This window comes from Gorilla gorilla, chromosome 8 (assembly GCF_029281585.2).
Source record: "Gorilla gorilla gorilla isolate KB3781 chromosome 8, NHGRI_mGorGor1-v2.1_pri, whole genome shotgun sequence".
In the NCBI taxonomy this organism is placed as follows: Eukaryota; Metazoa; Chordata; class Mammalia; order Primates; family Hominidae; genus Gorilla; species Gorilla gorilla.
In genome coordinates, this window is record NC_073232.2 from 48,814,530 (window position 1) to 48,828,643 (window position 14,114).

The 14,114-nt window shown below is 37.5% G+C and overlaps 2 protein-coding genes across 4 annotated transcripts in view; one reads left to right on the top strand and one right to left on the bottom strand.

Annotated features, from left to right (window-relative positions):
• LRRTM3 (leucine rich repeat transmembrane neuronal 3) overlaps positions 1–4,803 on the bottom strand; it is a 178,975-nt gene extending 174,172 nt beyond the window's left edge. Inside the window, exons 1-2 of the mRNA XM_019035351.4 lie at positions 4,249–4,803; positions 2,397–3,928 (exon numbers count right to left, since the gene is read on the bottom strand). Coding sequence (XP_018890896.1) covers positions 2,397–3,928; positions 4,249–4,252 — 1,536 coding nt within the window. The 5' untranslated portion in view covers positions 4,253–4,803. The remainder of the gene's footprint in view (positions 1–2,396; positions 3,929–4,248) is intronic.
• Positions 1–14,114, top strand: part of CTNNA3 (catenin alpha 3) — a 1,788,954-nt gene that overhangs the window by 756,620 nt on the left and 1,018,220 nt on the right. The gene's annotated exons all lie outside the window — the stretch shown is intronic.

Genomic DNA, 14,114 nt, shown 5'->3' on the forward strand with positions numbered 1-14,114 from the left:
AATCAAAATGAGTTTTACCACCTAAGGGATTTTATTTTCGTTCTTATCTATTATTATGTTTATTAGTAAAGTTAGGCATTAAAAAGTGACCAGCTTTCAAAATATTGGTGATTCATTTAGTGTTATATCATATTTTATATACCAAGTAGCTTTGAATTTTAGAAATGCTTTTCAATATAGCAAGCATATTTTATATATACTAGTAGCACCACGGCATCGAGAATTTGCAATAATTCAAAAATATAAGTATTCCTTGCCTAAATATATTTGGTATCCATCACAAGTAAGGCAGAAGGTTAAGTGAAAAAGAATAGAAATGGGGTTCTTCACTTTAAGACTGCATTTCATTAATACAAACATCTTTAGTACAGATAAAAATGAGGCTAGCCAAAGAAAATTTCTTTTTAAGATGGAATATGTATTTACTGATGCTTTATGAAAAATGTAAAGTTACAACTTCAGTAAAAAACATCACAATAAGCTCAGTCATCCAGTAAGCTGTGAGGAAGTATCTGCATTATTAATCCATTGGAAATATGTGACTTTTTGTCATGAATACATGTATATTCAACAATTATTCATGGGTAAACATTGTAACTAAGATGTTTTTCTGAAGTGGCATCTATTGTAAGATTTAATCAATATCAAAATACCTTGAGAAATCCACTTTATTTCTTTTTCTTTATTGCTTATAAAAGTATGATTTTAATAATCTGGCATCCTTAAAATTTTATTTTATGGTGACTTGCCTAGATTTTTCCTCTCAGCATATGAAAAACCCCCAAACAATAAAAAAATTTAGTAAAAATTGCCATTCACTTTTTCTTTGTTGCTGCGGTGATTCTGTTTTCAGAGAAGAGGGACATGGTTAAAGACGTAGGGGTTGGCAAGCCAAATTAAATGAAACAGCCTCAGTGTTGCAGTTCCTGATATTTGCTTCTATAATAGAACTGTTCATTTTGGAGGATGAAGGAGAATACAGACTAAATATATCTTTCTAAAAACCTTAATTGACTGTGGTTCAAGTTACTCAAATACGGAGGCTGTGATATTCGTGCTGCAGTCAATAAACTTTCACCAATGACATAAAAACATGCATGCAGCTTGAAGATTGCCAACAGGGTCTGTACAGAACTGTACTGATGGATGAGTTCACAATACAGATGAACACAGGGACATTGTAATGTCAGCAATAGAAAAGCAACAGAGAACTGTCATAGTGTTGGTCTTTTTTCCTCTAAGATTCCTTTTATACATTTGTTAAGGTGTTATCAAAGTCGTCCTTTTCAATGAGGCTGTGGGTGGAAGGCACGTCTTGGAATGTGTTCTCTTTACACATCTGAATGAAGTGTCTGTCATTAGGGGACTGGTGTGTGCAGGACATGTAATGGAACACAACAGGGCAGCCTGACAAATTCTGAACAGAACAGGACGGAGCTAAGGATTCTACTAACTACATTAGAGTCTTTGAAAAAACTGGAAAAAGAAATTCTGGTAAGCTCTCAACCACATGCCTGTAGCAAGCTGCTTTCCCATTCACGAACCTTATCTGAAAACTCCCTAACTAACCTGAGGTGTGGTGGAGAAATCTGGCTTCTCAATGCTGTTTCATTTATTTATGAAACATACAGGCTAGAAGAAATTGACAGTGAAACCTCTAGTCTGAATTTACAGAGATGGGTTTCAGAGACAAGGCTGAGTCGAAAACTTTACATTTTTGTCATCTCCTCACATTTTGCAGTTGTCTGCTTGCAGTATTTTAACCCTTCATCACTTTGTCCCTGTGCTTGCCTTACTGTAATTCAGACACCTCTGGATACTGCTCAGGGTGCTGCTTTAACCTAGCACCATCTTTTGATAGTTTCCTGCAATTTTCTTTTTTAAGTCAGGCATTGGTTTAAAGGCTCTGCCTGTCTGTAAAATGTTCCCATAACTGAGTCATCTCCAAGAATCAGCTCAAGCTCTGAGCACCTGGAATCATTCACCTCTTTCCTTGATTTGCCAGTGAGGTGCAAACCTTCTATAACTGTAGATTTGGTCCCACCAGGAGGCTAACAGTGGATGTGGGGGATTACTTACGAAAGAAGTTTTATCTTAAAACAAATGCGACATTAATGGAATCAGTAAAGGGTCTTATACAATAGGTATTATATTAAACCGGAGTTCAAGCTTCACATTGATTGTGGTATTTAAATTTCAATGGGTTGATTATGTATGAGAGGAAAATGACCAGTATTATGAATGCACTAAAACGGACAGGGAAGGATCTTGCCAGCAAAGTGAGAGGGAGAGGGAAGGGGGGGGGGCATCGCGTTCCCTTGATAGTCACCAGAGTTCAATAAAGCACCACTTATTTCCCAGCTTTTAAGAGCTCTTTTTATCACAATGGTTCATACCTCACACTCCCTGGAGCCCGATTTGTTATAGGTGCAGGGTCCCGTCCCATTCAGCAGCATCTCGCTGGTCTCCGTGTTGGTGGGTTTATAATCTACATAAAATTCCTGGGTGCTGGGAGTCATTTGCTTTAGGGACTGTCTTTTCTTTTTCCTGTGCCTTCGCATGAGGGAGCGCTGCTGCAGCTGCTTCATGCTCGCAGGGTACCGCTTCCATGACACGTAGATAACCAGCAGGATGACGAGCACGGACAGGAAAAGCGCTACGCTCCCCGCGATGATTTTATGGAAAGAGATGTGCTCGGCGTCAGCATCGGTCTCTGGGCCGGGCTCTGTGGCTCCCACCGTCGGGGGCAAAGGGGGTTTGCTCTCATGCTTCGGCCTGGGGAGCTTGGGCTTAAACGTCGGCTTTGGGAGAGCCCTGGCCAGATCAAACCTCTCTGTAGTACTTTTGCCACAGATGCTGTAGTTCTTCACTGCATCGATCACATTTACTCCTTGCAGCTCTTTGGGACTGGCACAGATAATTGTATTCTCCCTTAGACCTTTAAAACTTTTCAGCCAGTTTACAAGGGAGCAAATATTTCTGCTGCATTCCCATATATTCCCAGCAAGACTGATGTCATTGAGGGATATCCAAGAATCCAAAATCTCTTGACCAATAAATGTGAGCTTGTTGGAATCCAGGTTGAGGCGCTGCAGATTCGGGACACATTGGAAAACACTGGGTCCACTGAAAGCTTCGATCTCATTGCCTGATAAATCAAGCCTTTGTAAGGAGCTCCAGGTCCAGGACATGGTCTGTCCTATGACACTGATTTTATTCCACTGCAAGTAAAGGTTCTGAAGGCTGACCAACCTTGGAAAAAGGGCCAGGTTGAGCTTGGAAAATTGATTGTGCTCCAGGTGAAGTTCTTTGAGTCTGATCATGCCAGCAAAGACATTCCTGGCTAAACTTCGGATCCGGTTATATCCCAGGTCCAAAAGTTCCAGGTTGCGGCAGTCTTGGAATATTCGCACAGGGATGGTTCTCAGGGAGTTAGACCGTAAATGTAAACTCAGCAGCTTCCGCAAGCCCCGAAACTGTTCAGATCCCAGAGAATGCAGCTGATTATAGGACAGATCCAAGTTCCGTAAATTTGTCACAGGTCTGAAGGTATTGTTAAGAAAATAGGAGATTCTATTGGAACTAAGAATCAGCTCTTTGAGTCTGCGTATTCCATTAAAAGCATTTTCGTCAATATTGCTGATATGGTTATGGTCAAGGTATAGCCAGGTGAGCTGGTTGAGCCCTTTAAATTGATTATACTTAAGTTTTTGAAGGCTGTTATAGCGAAGGGACAAACCTAAGCAACCAGCAGATATACTTGAGGGTATCTCCTGTAATTTCTGAGATTCACAATATACCATTTTGCCTTCACACCTACAGCCCTTAGGGCATCCTCGTTCGGCAGAAGAAAGCATTGTCAGTAAGACAGTGGGGGCTATAACCAGTGCTACAGCTGATCCGCTCAGTAGCCTAATTACATTGAAACCTGGAAATAAAAACAACTTAGAAAAGTTATCCCCCCAAAAAAGAATTAATCCTTAATCAAGCAAAAAAGGCATGTATTTTTCATTTTTAAAAATTTAAATCTAGATAACATTTAACATCACATATTATCTCTTTGTAATTAAAGAGAATTGTCTTTAGTGTTTTTTTTAAATAGTTAAACAAGGAACTAAGCAAATAAATTCATAGTCTTAGAGCAGAGCAAGGTAATCTCTAAAATAATTAAGGCAGAATTATTACACACACTAGAGGTTTTTTGTTTTTTGTTTTTAAGAAGGAAAGAAGAAAAATGACAAAACATACCCATCCTTTGTATTGTTCAAAGGTCGTCCTTAGGTCTTTTGCTTTGGCTTAGGGGCCAGTTGCATGACAGCCCCTGTCAGCTGCACTGTAGTGAGTCAGGGCTCGCTGACACCCAGGAAGAAAAATTGGACCCCTTGGGAGATGGACCGATTTTGGAACATTATTCTTTGCCAGCCACGCAGAACACTCCAAGAACAAATAAATCCCAACACCGCATTCGCAGCAAAACATCAAAATCTTCCTAGGTAATAGGATCTTCATGGATATTACGTTTTTGCATCTTTACAGTTTTTTGGGGGGCGGGGAGGGGGCGGTTAAAAAAAAAACTGGATCCTACAATTTCTTCTTATCGAAAAACATGATGTATTCTTCCAGGCAATGTGGGGCTACCTGAGCTGCCACATCTGTATTCCATAGCCCAGCAGTTCCCGTGATGAGCACCCAGTTCAGCCACAGAGCTGCGTTGGAGCCCAGAAGGCAGGAGAGCCCCGTACCGCGCACACGCTCAGCTCACTTCTGCAGACTGTCATTCTGAAAGCTGCTCGGACTGTTGCTTTGGTTTCAGTGAATGCAGTCTTATGTAAAGCTGCCCCCAGTGGTGAAGAACATTATGGGCATGTGCAGAAATGTCTCTCTTTTATCTTGCAAATGAGCAGGCTCTCTGCTGGAAAATGAATGATTCTTTTGGGTGGCTCAGTAGGAACTGAATGGTCACCGTGATCAATAACTAGCAACATTTTCTGTGATTTCCAAGTCTTGTTTTACAATTTGGCAACGTCTTTATTGTCTGTGTCCACTTAATTGCTAAACATGTGCTGCCCAGAGTTTTTCTGGAGCTTGACATTAAGTTCAGAGACCGAACGTCAATTTTTCTTAACCTCAACGCAGGCTTTAAACTGAAATTTATAAAGTGAATTATTGAGCTTTTCACAGAGAAGCATTAACTGCCTGCCCATTTGACCTCTTGGAGTCACAGTGATTATATTATGCAAGTTGTCTCAGGATGTTAGAACACAAACATTTTGGAATAGAGGTGATGACTGATGACAAGTGAATTAATGTGTCCAATAGCCTTTCCGGTTTTCTCACAGACGATATAATTGATTTTATGGCTATAGTTTCGTTTGCTGTTTTGGTTGTTGTAATTCTCTTTTAATTAGAAGGGAAATAAACCATTTTTAGTGTTAGGATACGAATCAAGAGATCATTTGGTTCATACTTTATTGATGTTGCTGCTATTTATTACACTAATAATATTTATGGAGCACTTTCTAAGTGCTTTAAATGGGCTACGTTGTTTTCTCTTTAAACAATAGTATGATGTGGGCCCTATTATAACCTCTCTTTTAAAGATGAGGAAACAGACTTGGGGAGGTAACTTTCTCAAGGTCATACAGCAAGGGAGTGGTAGAGCTGAGCTTCAGAAGCAAGTCATTCTTATGCTGAACCACTAACCACTAGATGATCCTGTTCAACAACATTGTTATCTTCATTTAAAAAAGAAGTCAGTGAAAATGAAGCTGATTAAAGGATTGGGACAAGGAAGCTGTGATTAGCAAATTCTTGCTTGTTCTATTAGAATTGCCTGAATTTCTTTTGGTCTGAGGTTCCTAAAGAAGTATAAAAACTAAGGCAGCGTGGTTTAGTGATTAACAGCATAGATTTTGGCACCTAGATTCCAACTCCTGGCTACAATTTACCAGCTATGTAACCTTAAGCGCGTTACTTACCTTCCCTATGCCTCAGTTTTCTCATCTGCAAAACGGGCATAAAAACAAAAACTCACTTCATGTTTTGAGAATTAAGTCATTTTAATATCTGTATGTTACTTAGAACAGTGTGTTGCATGCAATAAGCCTGCATAAGATATTTGAATAATATTAACTTTATTTGTACTTGCTAGGATTACGTACTGAATATTGACTATACTGACCTTCATTAACTCACAAAGAACAACTTTAGTGAGCATTTTTAAATATTGTACATGGTGGATTTCTGAGATTTACTCAGTCTTGCCTTCTTTGATGAGATAACTTCCTTTATGTTCATCATCTGAACTTTATCTTTAAAATAAATCTTCTGGTTCTGTGGACCATAACTAATAATGTTTGATTCTTTTCATCTCCAAAGTAGAACATAATAACATCTGCCATGTAGAGTCATTTTATTTAAAAATAATGGTATTCTTGAAAAAGTTTGCCTTGTTTTTTGTTAGGTGAACTGTCTGTGGAAAACCGTGGAAAGCTTTCACATTCTCCAAGGATGAGATGTTTGATAAAGGCTAGTAATGACAATCAAAAGGGATCCTACAGATATAGTACAATGGATATTACCAATTCCTTGGGCAGTATGTTCTTAATGGGCAGTGCTTTCCCCCTGAGTTACCTAAGCTGTGAATGCACTTGAAACATCCAGTGAGTTTCTTAAAAAGATAGACTTCCCAATCCCTCCCCCAGGATTCTCATTCTAGGGGGATGGAAGAGTGTGTACTTTTCAATAGTCTCTGATGAAATAAGTTTAAGAAACTCACTGTGAAGAAATGATTAAAAATAATATTTTCTCCTAGTAGGAAGAGAGGGTTTGCACACTTATAATACTGAGATGTAAGTTCCACGAGGACAAAGACAATGTTTTGTCTACTTCATTTTTCCTAGTATCTACAAGAGCACTTGGCACATTGCAGACATGCAATAAATAGTTATTGAAAAAAATATGTTTTTATAGCAGTCACAAGTACAATGGATATAGTATAACTGATGATGTAATGTTCAACATTTGTACATGGGATTGAGTCCTGAAAATTTCCTCAGTCAGTGAGACTGGAAACAATTTTGGAGAAAGTATTCTTAAAGGAGGTATATACAAAGACAAAAACTAGAAAGTGAGAAAACTTAGTTGATCAGAAAGTGATCTTTACTTTTCACAGATATCTTGTCTTCATAGTTAAACTACAAATTTCATGAGAACAGTAAATATGCTTTTGACTATTCCCCTTTGCACAGTACAGAAGGGTAATACTGAATGCTTATCATTTAATATCCCAAATGGGCTTGACAACTTGTATCTCTCAAAAACAGACTAATGGGAATTATATTGATAACTTCTCTCTCACACCTCTGTTGCTTGAAAGGCTCTGAGTTTTCACCTCACTCTCCCATGTAGTCACCGAGACATCTGTTTTGCCCAAGAGCTGCAGAGAGCCACTCCAGGAGGCTGGAGGACCCATTAACTTTGTGCTTCTTGCTCATCATACTTTACTTCCCAGTGACAGAAGAACAGAGGAACCCACTGAGAATGTGGGCTCTCACTTTGCTTTTCCTGGGATAAATCTTCTTGAATTATTTACGGTGAATATTATTCTCTGCTGTGTTACACACTTTGCTCTTAGTTTTCAGACATTTTTCTTTTATCTTGGTTCCTGATCTTATCTTACTGCGTAGTTCTGACTTTACACCTACCCTTTGGATCTTATGATTGATATTTATTTAGTCTTAATACTAACAACTGAGGGTACAAAATATTAGAATGAGTAAATAAGACCTAGTATTGGCTAGCACAATGGGGTGACTATAGTCAATAATGAATTAATTGTACATTTAAAAATAACTAACAGTATAATTGGATTGTTTTTTATACAAAGGGTAAATGCTTAAGGGCATGGATACCACACTTACCCTTGTGTGATTATTACACATTGCATGCCTATATCAAAACATCTCATGTACCCCATAAACATACACACTTACTATGTACCCACAAAAATAAAAAATAAAATAAAAATAAAACAAAACTATATGATAGGAATGATGTGCTATAATAAAAATTGCTTTGGTAGCAATGTATTAATTGACAAGGAAAAATGTTCGTAATAAAATAATATTAAGGAAAAAAATACTGACCATCAATCTCTTTCTCAACAGTAATCAGTAGCCACTCTTTGACTGAGTCAGCCTCCAGGAACTGTGTATGGCCCCTACCTTGGCACGACCCCTTAAGTCGGCATCACAACCAGGTCTGATCTGGTTCAGGATAATAAATTGTTTGAAGAGGGAAGATTATCCATGAGGCTAGTTGAGAAATCCAAAACAAAATAATGTGATTCTAAGCCACACTGAATACTTGAGGATGCAGAAGTTACTGCAAAGACGTAGAGTAGTCCCTCAAGAGAAAAAGAAAAGACTGTGTTCTAAAAGATTTTAGTAATTTGCCTGTATACTTTTTAAAAGTTTTTTCTCCTTTTACTTGTCGACTATAGTGAGCTGATTATTTCTGATTTGCCTTTCAGCAGAAGCAAAATTATATTGCATTATGTACTAGCAACTTCTTTTGCACTTAATATCACATACAGAACAAACCGTAAACTACCTGACAAGTTAAATATCCCCAATGCATCCAGGGCCTTACTGATTTATACAATTATAAAAATAGTGTCATGTATCTAAAGACTTTTTATTTTATTGTGCTTATAGGGCTTCAAATAGCTGAACATATTTTGTTTAAATTGGGTAAATAAATCAAATCTCAGTTTGGCAATACTGCCAAATTTTAGTCCAATATGAAACTGAGTTGCCAGATATAAACTTAGAAATTCATAACTGAAAGAGGATGTACTGATATCTTAACAGTTGTTGACTTCAGATATTTTATTTATTTTACAAATATTTAATTTGAATAACCATTATGTGCTAAACACTGTTCCAGACACTGGGAATACATCTGTGTGCAAAATAAAGGCCTGTACCCTTGTGAAGATTACATTCTAAAGGGATAAGACAGACAATTAAAAATAAACATATACAGTATATTAGTAGGTCATATGTACTATGAAAAAAAAGAAAAATATAAGGAAGATTGGGAGTGCAAGGTATGAGGTGGGCTGAGTTTTAAATAGGATGGTTAGGGCCATTAAGAAACTGGCCTGAGCAAACCTTGAAGGATATGAGCTTGTGAGACTTAAATGTATATATGGGGAGTGGCCAGTGCAAAGGCCTAATGTGGAAGCAGATCATGTGTTCCATGAACAACAAGGAGGCCAATGAGTCTAGAATGGAGAGACCAAGTGATAGAATAATTGGAGATGGAGGTCATGGAGGGCTTTGGATGACATTCTAAGAATACTGGCTTTATTATGGAGAAAACGGGGAGCTAACTGGAGATTTTTGTGCAGAGTTAGTATGTGATCAAATAACCTATTAAAAGGATCACTGCTGTGGATCGGATGTTTTCATTTACTCTCCCCAAAAGCCATATATTGAAACCCCAATTCCCAATGTGATGGTATTTGGAGATAGAGCATTTGTGAGGTAATTAGGTCATGGTATTGGAGCACTCATGACAGATCAGTGGGATTATAAGGATAAAAAGAGACAGAAATGAGAGAGCTTGCTTCTTCTTTCTCTGTGCTACAAGAGAAGGCAGCTATTAAGAAGCCAGAAATCAGGCTGTCTTTGACATCAGGTCTTCTGGTACCTTCATTTTGGACTTCCCAGCCATTAGAACTGTGAGAAATAAATGCTTACTGTTTAAACCACCCAGGATATAGTATTTTTGTTTATAGAAGCACAGGCTGACTGAGATGATCACTCTTAGCAGGGGACACAGTAACGAGGCCACCATATCAATCCAGGAGATAGATGATGGTGTTTGGGCCAGGGTGTTAGCAGTGGAAGTGGTGAGCATTGGTTAGATTCTGGATATATTTACAATAAAATCAACAGAACTTTTCTAAGGAAATAGAAGTGGAGGTATGAAATAAAGAGGGAAATTAAAGATGGTTCATTTTTATTGGCTAAGCAACCCTAGGGATGGTGAAGCCATAACTGTTTTCGTGGGTCACATTTTGTGAGCAAGACCAAGAGTTTAACACATTTGGATTAAATCTGGATTTGGCTCTTACTTTTCCTCACTTTTATGAGACTTTAGTTCTTGAAAATATTTCTTAATCTTAAGCCTCAAAGCACCATGATGTATTTTTAAATATTTTAAAGGTAGTTTTTGAACAGAATGTTATGAAATGATTTGCAAAATTAGCCCCCAAACAATAGCAAATGGATTTCCATTCAAATGACCTAGACAGAGGCAACATCTTTGCATATGGCCTTGGAGGGCAGTAGAGTCAAAAGATTTGATGAAAATTGAAATGGAAGATTGCATAAAGCCTAGATAAGGAAACATTTGGACTCAACACATGTACTGTTTATTGCATATGTCAGTTGACATTTGGAATTTGGAACTGATTCTGTGCAAACTTCTTTGGGTCTCAGTTTGCTCATCTGCAAAATGGGACTTATAAAACCTGACTTATAAACTTTTAAGGATTTTTACTTAGGAACCATTTTCATGATTTATGAGTAAGTACATTGTACAATATTTATAAAGTGTTACAGATATTTCTGCGATCAGAATATCTATGACAAAATTAATTTTCTCTTGATTCTGTATAGGTTCTGTGGCCATGAGCATATATTAAGGGTTATCAAGAGTCATGAACATGACCAAGGGCGTGCCAGAATTTACTAATATTATAGGAAACATTCCTCAGTATTGCTTTTCTAATAATTTTAATACCACAACCATTTATTATACAGAATACACCATTGATATTCTGTGTATTCGCTTATAAAGTGCTTTCACCAATAGATGCATTTGATTTAGCTTTTGTAAAGAGTTTAATGTTTGTGACCCAACAATATATCAGGGTTGTCAGAATGCCAATATAGAGTTTCCTACAGCTGTGAAAATAATTTTCTTCATTTCTAGTTAGAATACTCATATGCATGTCTACATTTGTAATTATATCCAGATCTTCATCAGAGCGTTAACACTTCCCTGAAATATCCTTGATTTCCATCTGCTTGCTTTAAGGGCTCCATTAAAAACCCTGTCTGGTCACATATGGTTATGAGTGAATATCTCTGACTTAGATAAATGAATAAAGAATATTCCAGGTCTGACCATTAAAATGGTCTCTCAGTGTCTTTCTGGAAAAAGACGAATTTAATGAATGAGACATTACAAGGTTATCCAACATGTCTCCCTCCCATTCACCTGAAGATACATTTATGCAGCAGCGTCAATCCATATTCTCAGGTTTTATTGCATTCCTCACTGTCACTTCCTGCAAAGGTAGTCCTAAGGTAAATATGGGAATACAGAAATCTAGCCAACACTATAAACTTCAGTGGCAGACTTCTGAAGGCTGAAAAGACTATATGACTTCAAGGAAATACTTTTTTTTCTTCCTTTCAGTAGGAAAGGTAAAGCATACACAAAAGTAGAGAGGCTAGTATAATAAATATCAACTCCAAAAATTATTACTATTTTGCTAATTTTATTTCATCAATACACCTCTTCCCACATAAGTGCAATATTTTTTTCTTTCTGGAGTATTTTAAAAGCAAATCTTCAACATATGTCTTTTTTTTTTTTAAGACAGAGTCTCGCTCTGTCACCCAGGCTGGAGTGCAGTGGCATGATCCCGGCTCACTGCAACCTCTGCCTCCCGGGTTGAAGTGATTCTCGGGCCTCAGCCTCCTAGGTAGCTGGGACTACAGGTGCCTGCCACCACGCCCGGCTAATTTTTTGTATTTTTAGTAGAGACAGGGTTTCACCGTGTTAGCCAGGATGGTCTCAATCTCCTGACCTTGTGATCTGCCCGCCTCAGCCTCCCAAAGTGCTGGGATTACAGGCATGAACCACCGCACCCAGCCAACATATGTCTTTATAATCTCTCTCTCTCTCTATTTATCTATCTACACACATGCACATTTCAGGATGCATTCCTAACAGCCTTTTAATTTAACCATCTAGCATTATTATACCTAACAAAATTAACAAGTTCTTCAAGTAGGTTTGTTTGTATCAAGATCTTAGAAAAAGCCCACACATTGCATTTGTTTTTGATGTATATGAAGTCTCTTTCATTTTGTAATGCCATTGATTTGTTGGATGCCAGGTCATTTGGACCGTAGCTTGTTCCATGTTCTGCATTTGCTGGTTTTCCCATTGTAGGATTTAACTTGCACAGAGTCAGTTTTCATGGCATGTATGTTTAACAAGAGTCTATTCGTTAATTTGAGCAGAATATCCAGCCCCAAAGTGGATATTTGGGGCATCTATTCATTCTTGGTAGCAGTTTAAGATTTGAAGAACTTTTGAGTAATACAGGACTTAGAGCTTAGAGTAAAGTTGTACTTCTACTTTGTGGTATTTATGCCATCAGAGAATTCAGGAATGCGTTAAATGGCAAGTTTGAGAACTTTGTTGGTTAACATTCATATCACCAGGATTTCTGTTCTTCACATCCCATCACAATTGCCTTTTTGCCCTTAGCAACAGCAATTATTTGTTGTTGGTACTTGCTAAACAAATCTGCTAATTTTTGTATTGCCGTTGAAGTGTTCATCTAACTGAGGCACAAAAAATTATTATTAATAGGATAGCAATCAAAATTCATTTGTAGTCACTTAAGCTGAGAGAAATCAGTTTTCTAGCTTTTCTTTCAGAACAAATTCCATCAAGAAACATGTGGCACCAGAGTCACATTGTAAAACGTCTAGTTTTATATATATTCCTAAATTTCCTATATTTTCTCACAGTGGAGAAAAGACTTTTAGAGGGACTATAAAAACCTCTTAACCAAATTTATACCTTAATATTTGATGTTTTCCTTTGCATCTATGACTGTGCTCTGAATGTAAAGTCAGTCAGTGTTCTTTAAATGGTATCATAACATTTTGCTATATCCACTTCACATATATTCTGATGTAACAAGAGTTTTTGAAGAAAATTTCATATTGTATTTTTAAAGCACTGTATATAATAGTTTCAACTGGATACACTGGTGTGTTTTAAAATTTGACTTCCTGGCAATTATATCAGCATTAGGAATTAAATTCCCCAGTCACCAGGAGGAGAAGGATAATAGACAATCTTGATTTTGATAAAGAAACAGCTATGCTATAGGTTGGTTTTATTTTTGTTTCTGAAACAATGTCTGATTTAAAAACATTTTTATTTTAGGGCCCAGATCTGAAAGATATTAAACTTCTGACAAATGAGAATCCCTGCATAGTTTGCAATGAAGTAGCAGAGAACAGGAGACTGTGGGTCCTTATATTACTCTAAAATATATCAGCCTATATGTCAAACCAGAGGATCCTTCCTTATACTGTTAGTACTTGGTAGCTGTAGCTGTGGCCACTCCCAGTTGAACAGTTCCCTTAAGAATGTTGGGGAATGCTTAGGATACTCTTGTGACTAACAGCAGAGCCCCCATGTGGCAATATTGTAACTCGAGCAAAAATTTACTTAGTCCCTGGTAGCAAATGCCACAGATCCTTAATAAAAATAAAATTAACTTGTTTATTCAATGAGTATTTATTAAACTCTTACACTGTTCTTCGTGCTGGGTATACAGTAGTGAATAAGACAAAGTGACTTCCACTGGAGGACTTCTTGCATTCTTGTTGATGAGATGGTAAAAAATAAAAATAGCTACACACTGCAATGTCAGCTAGTAATAAGTGCTGTGAAGAAGACTAACAAGGATAAGGGCAATGACCATTTGATACTGTGGCCAGAAAAATCCCTTTCTGAGTTGTTGACATTGGAGAGCAAGTAGGGAGCAACTCACATAATCCTGTCACCTTAGATGTAATCTCCTTTTGGGTTTTCATTGGCCACCATTAAAAAGGAAAAGAAAATTGTTTTTTTATATACTCCGCACTTCTGACACCAGGGTGTGGAGTTTTTCCATACCAACCAATTCTCCAACTCTCTGGACATCAACTGAGTGTCCTGCAATTCAGTTTTCCCCCAGCACCTCCTTACCTCTTCCTTACTGATTTTCTTTCATTTCCACTTTG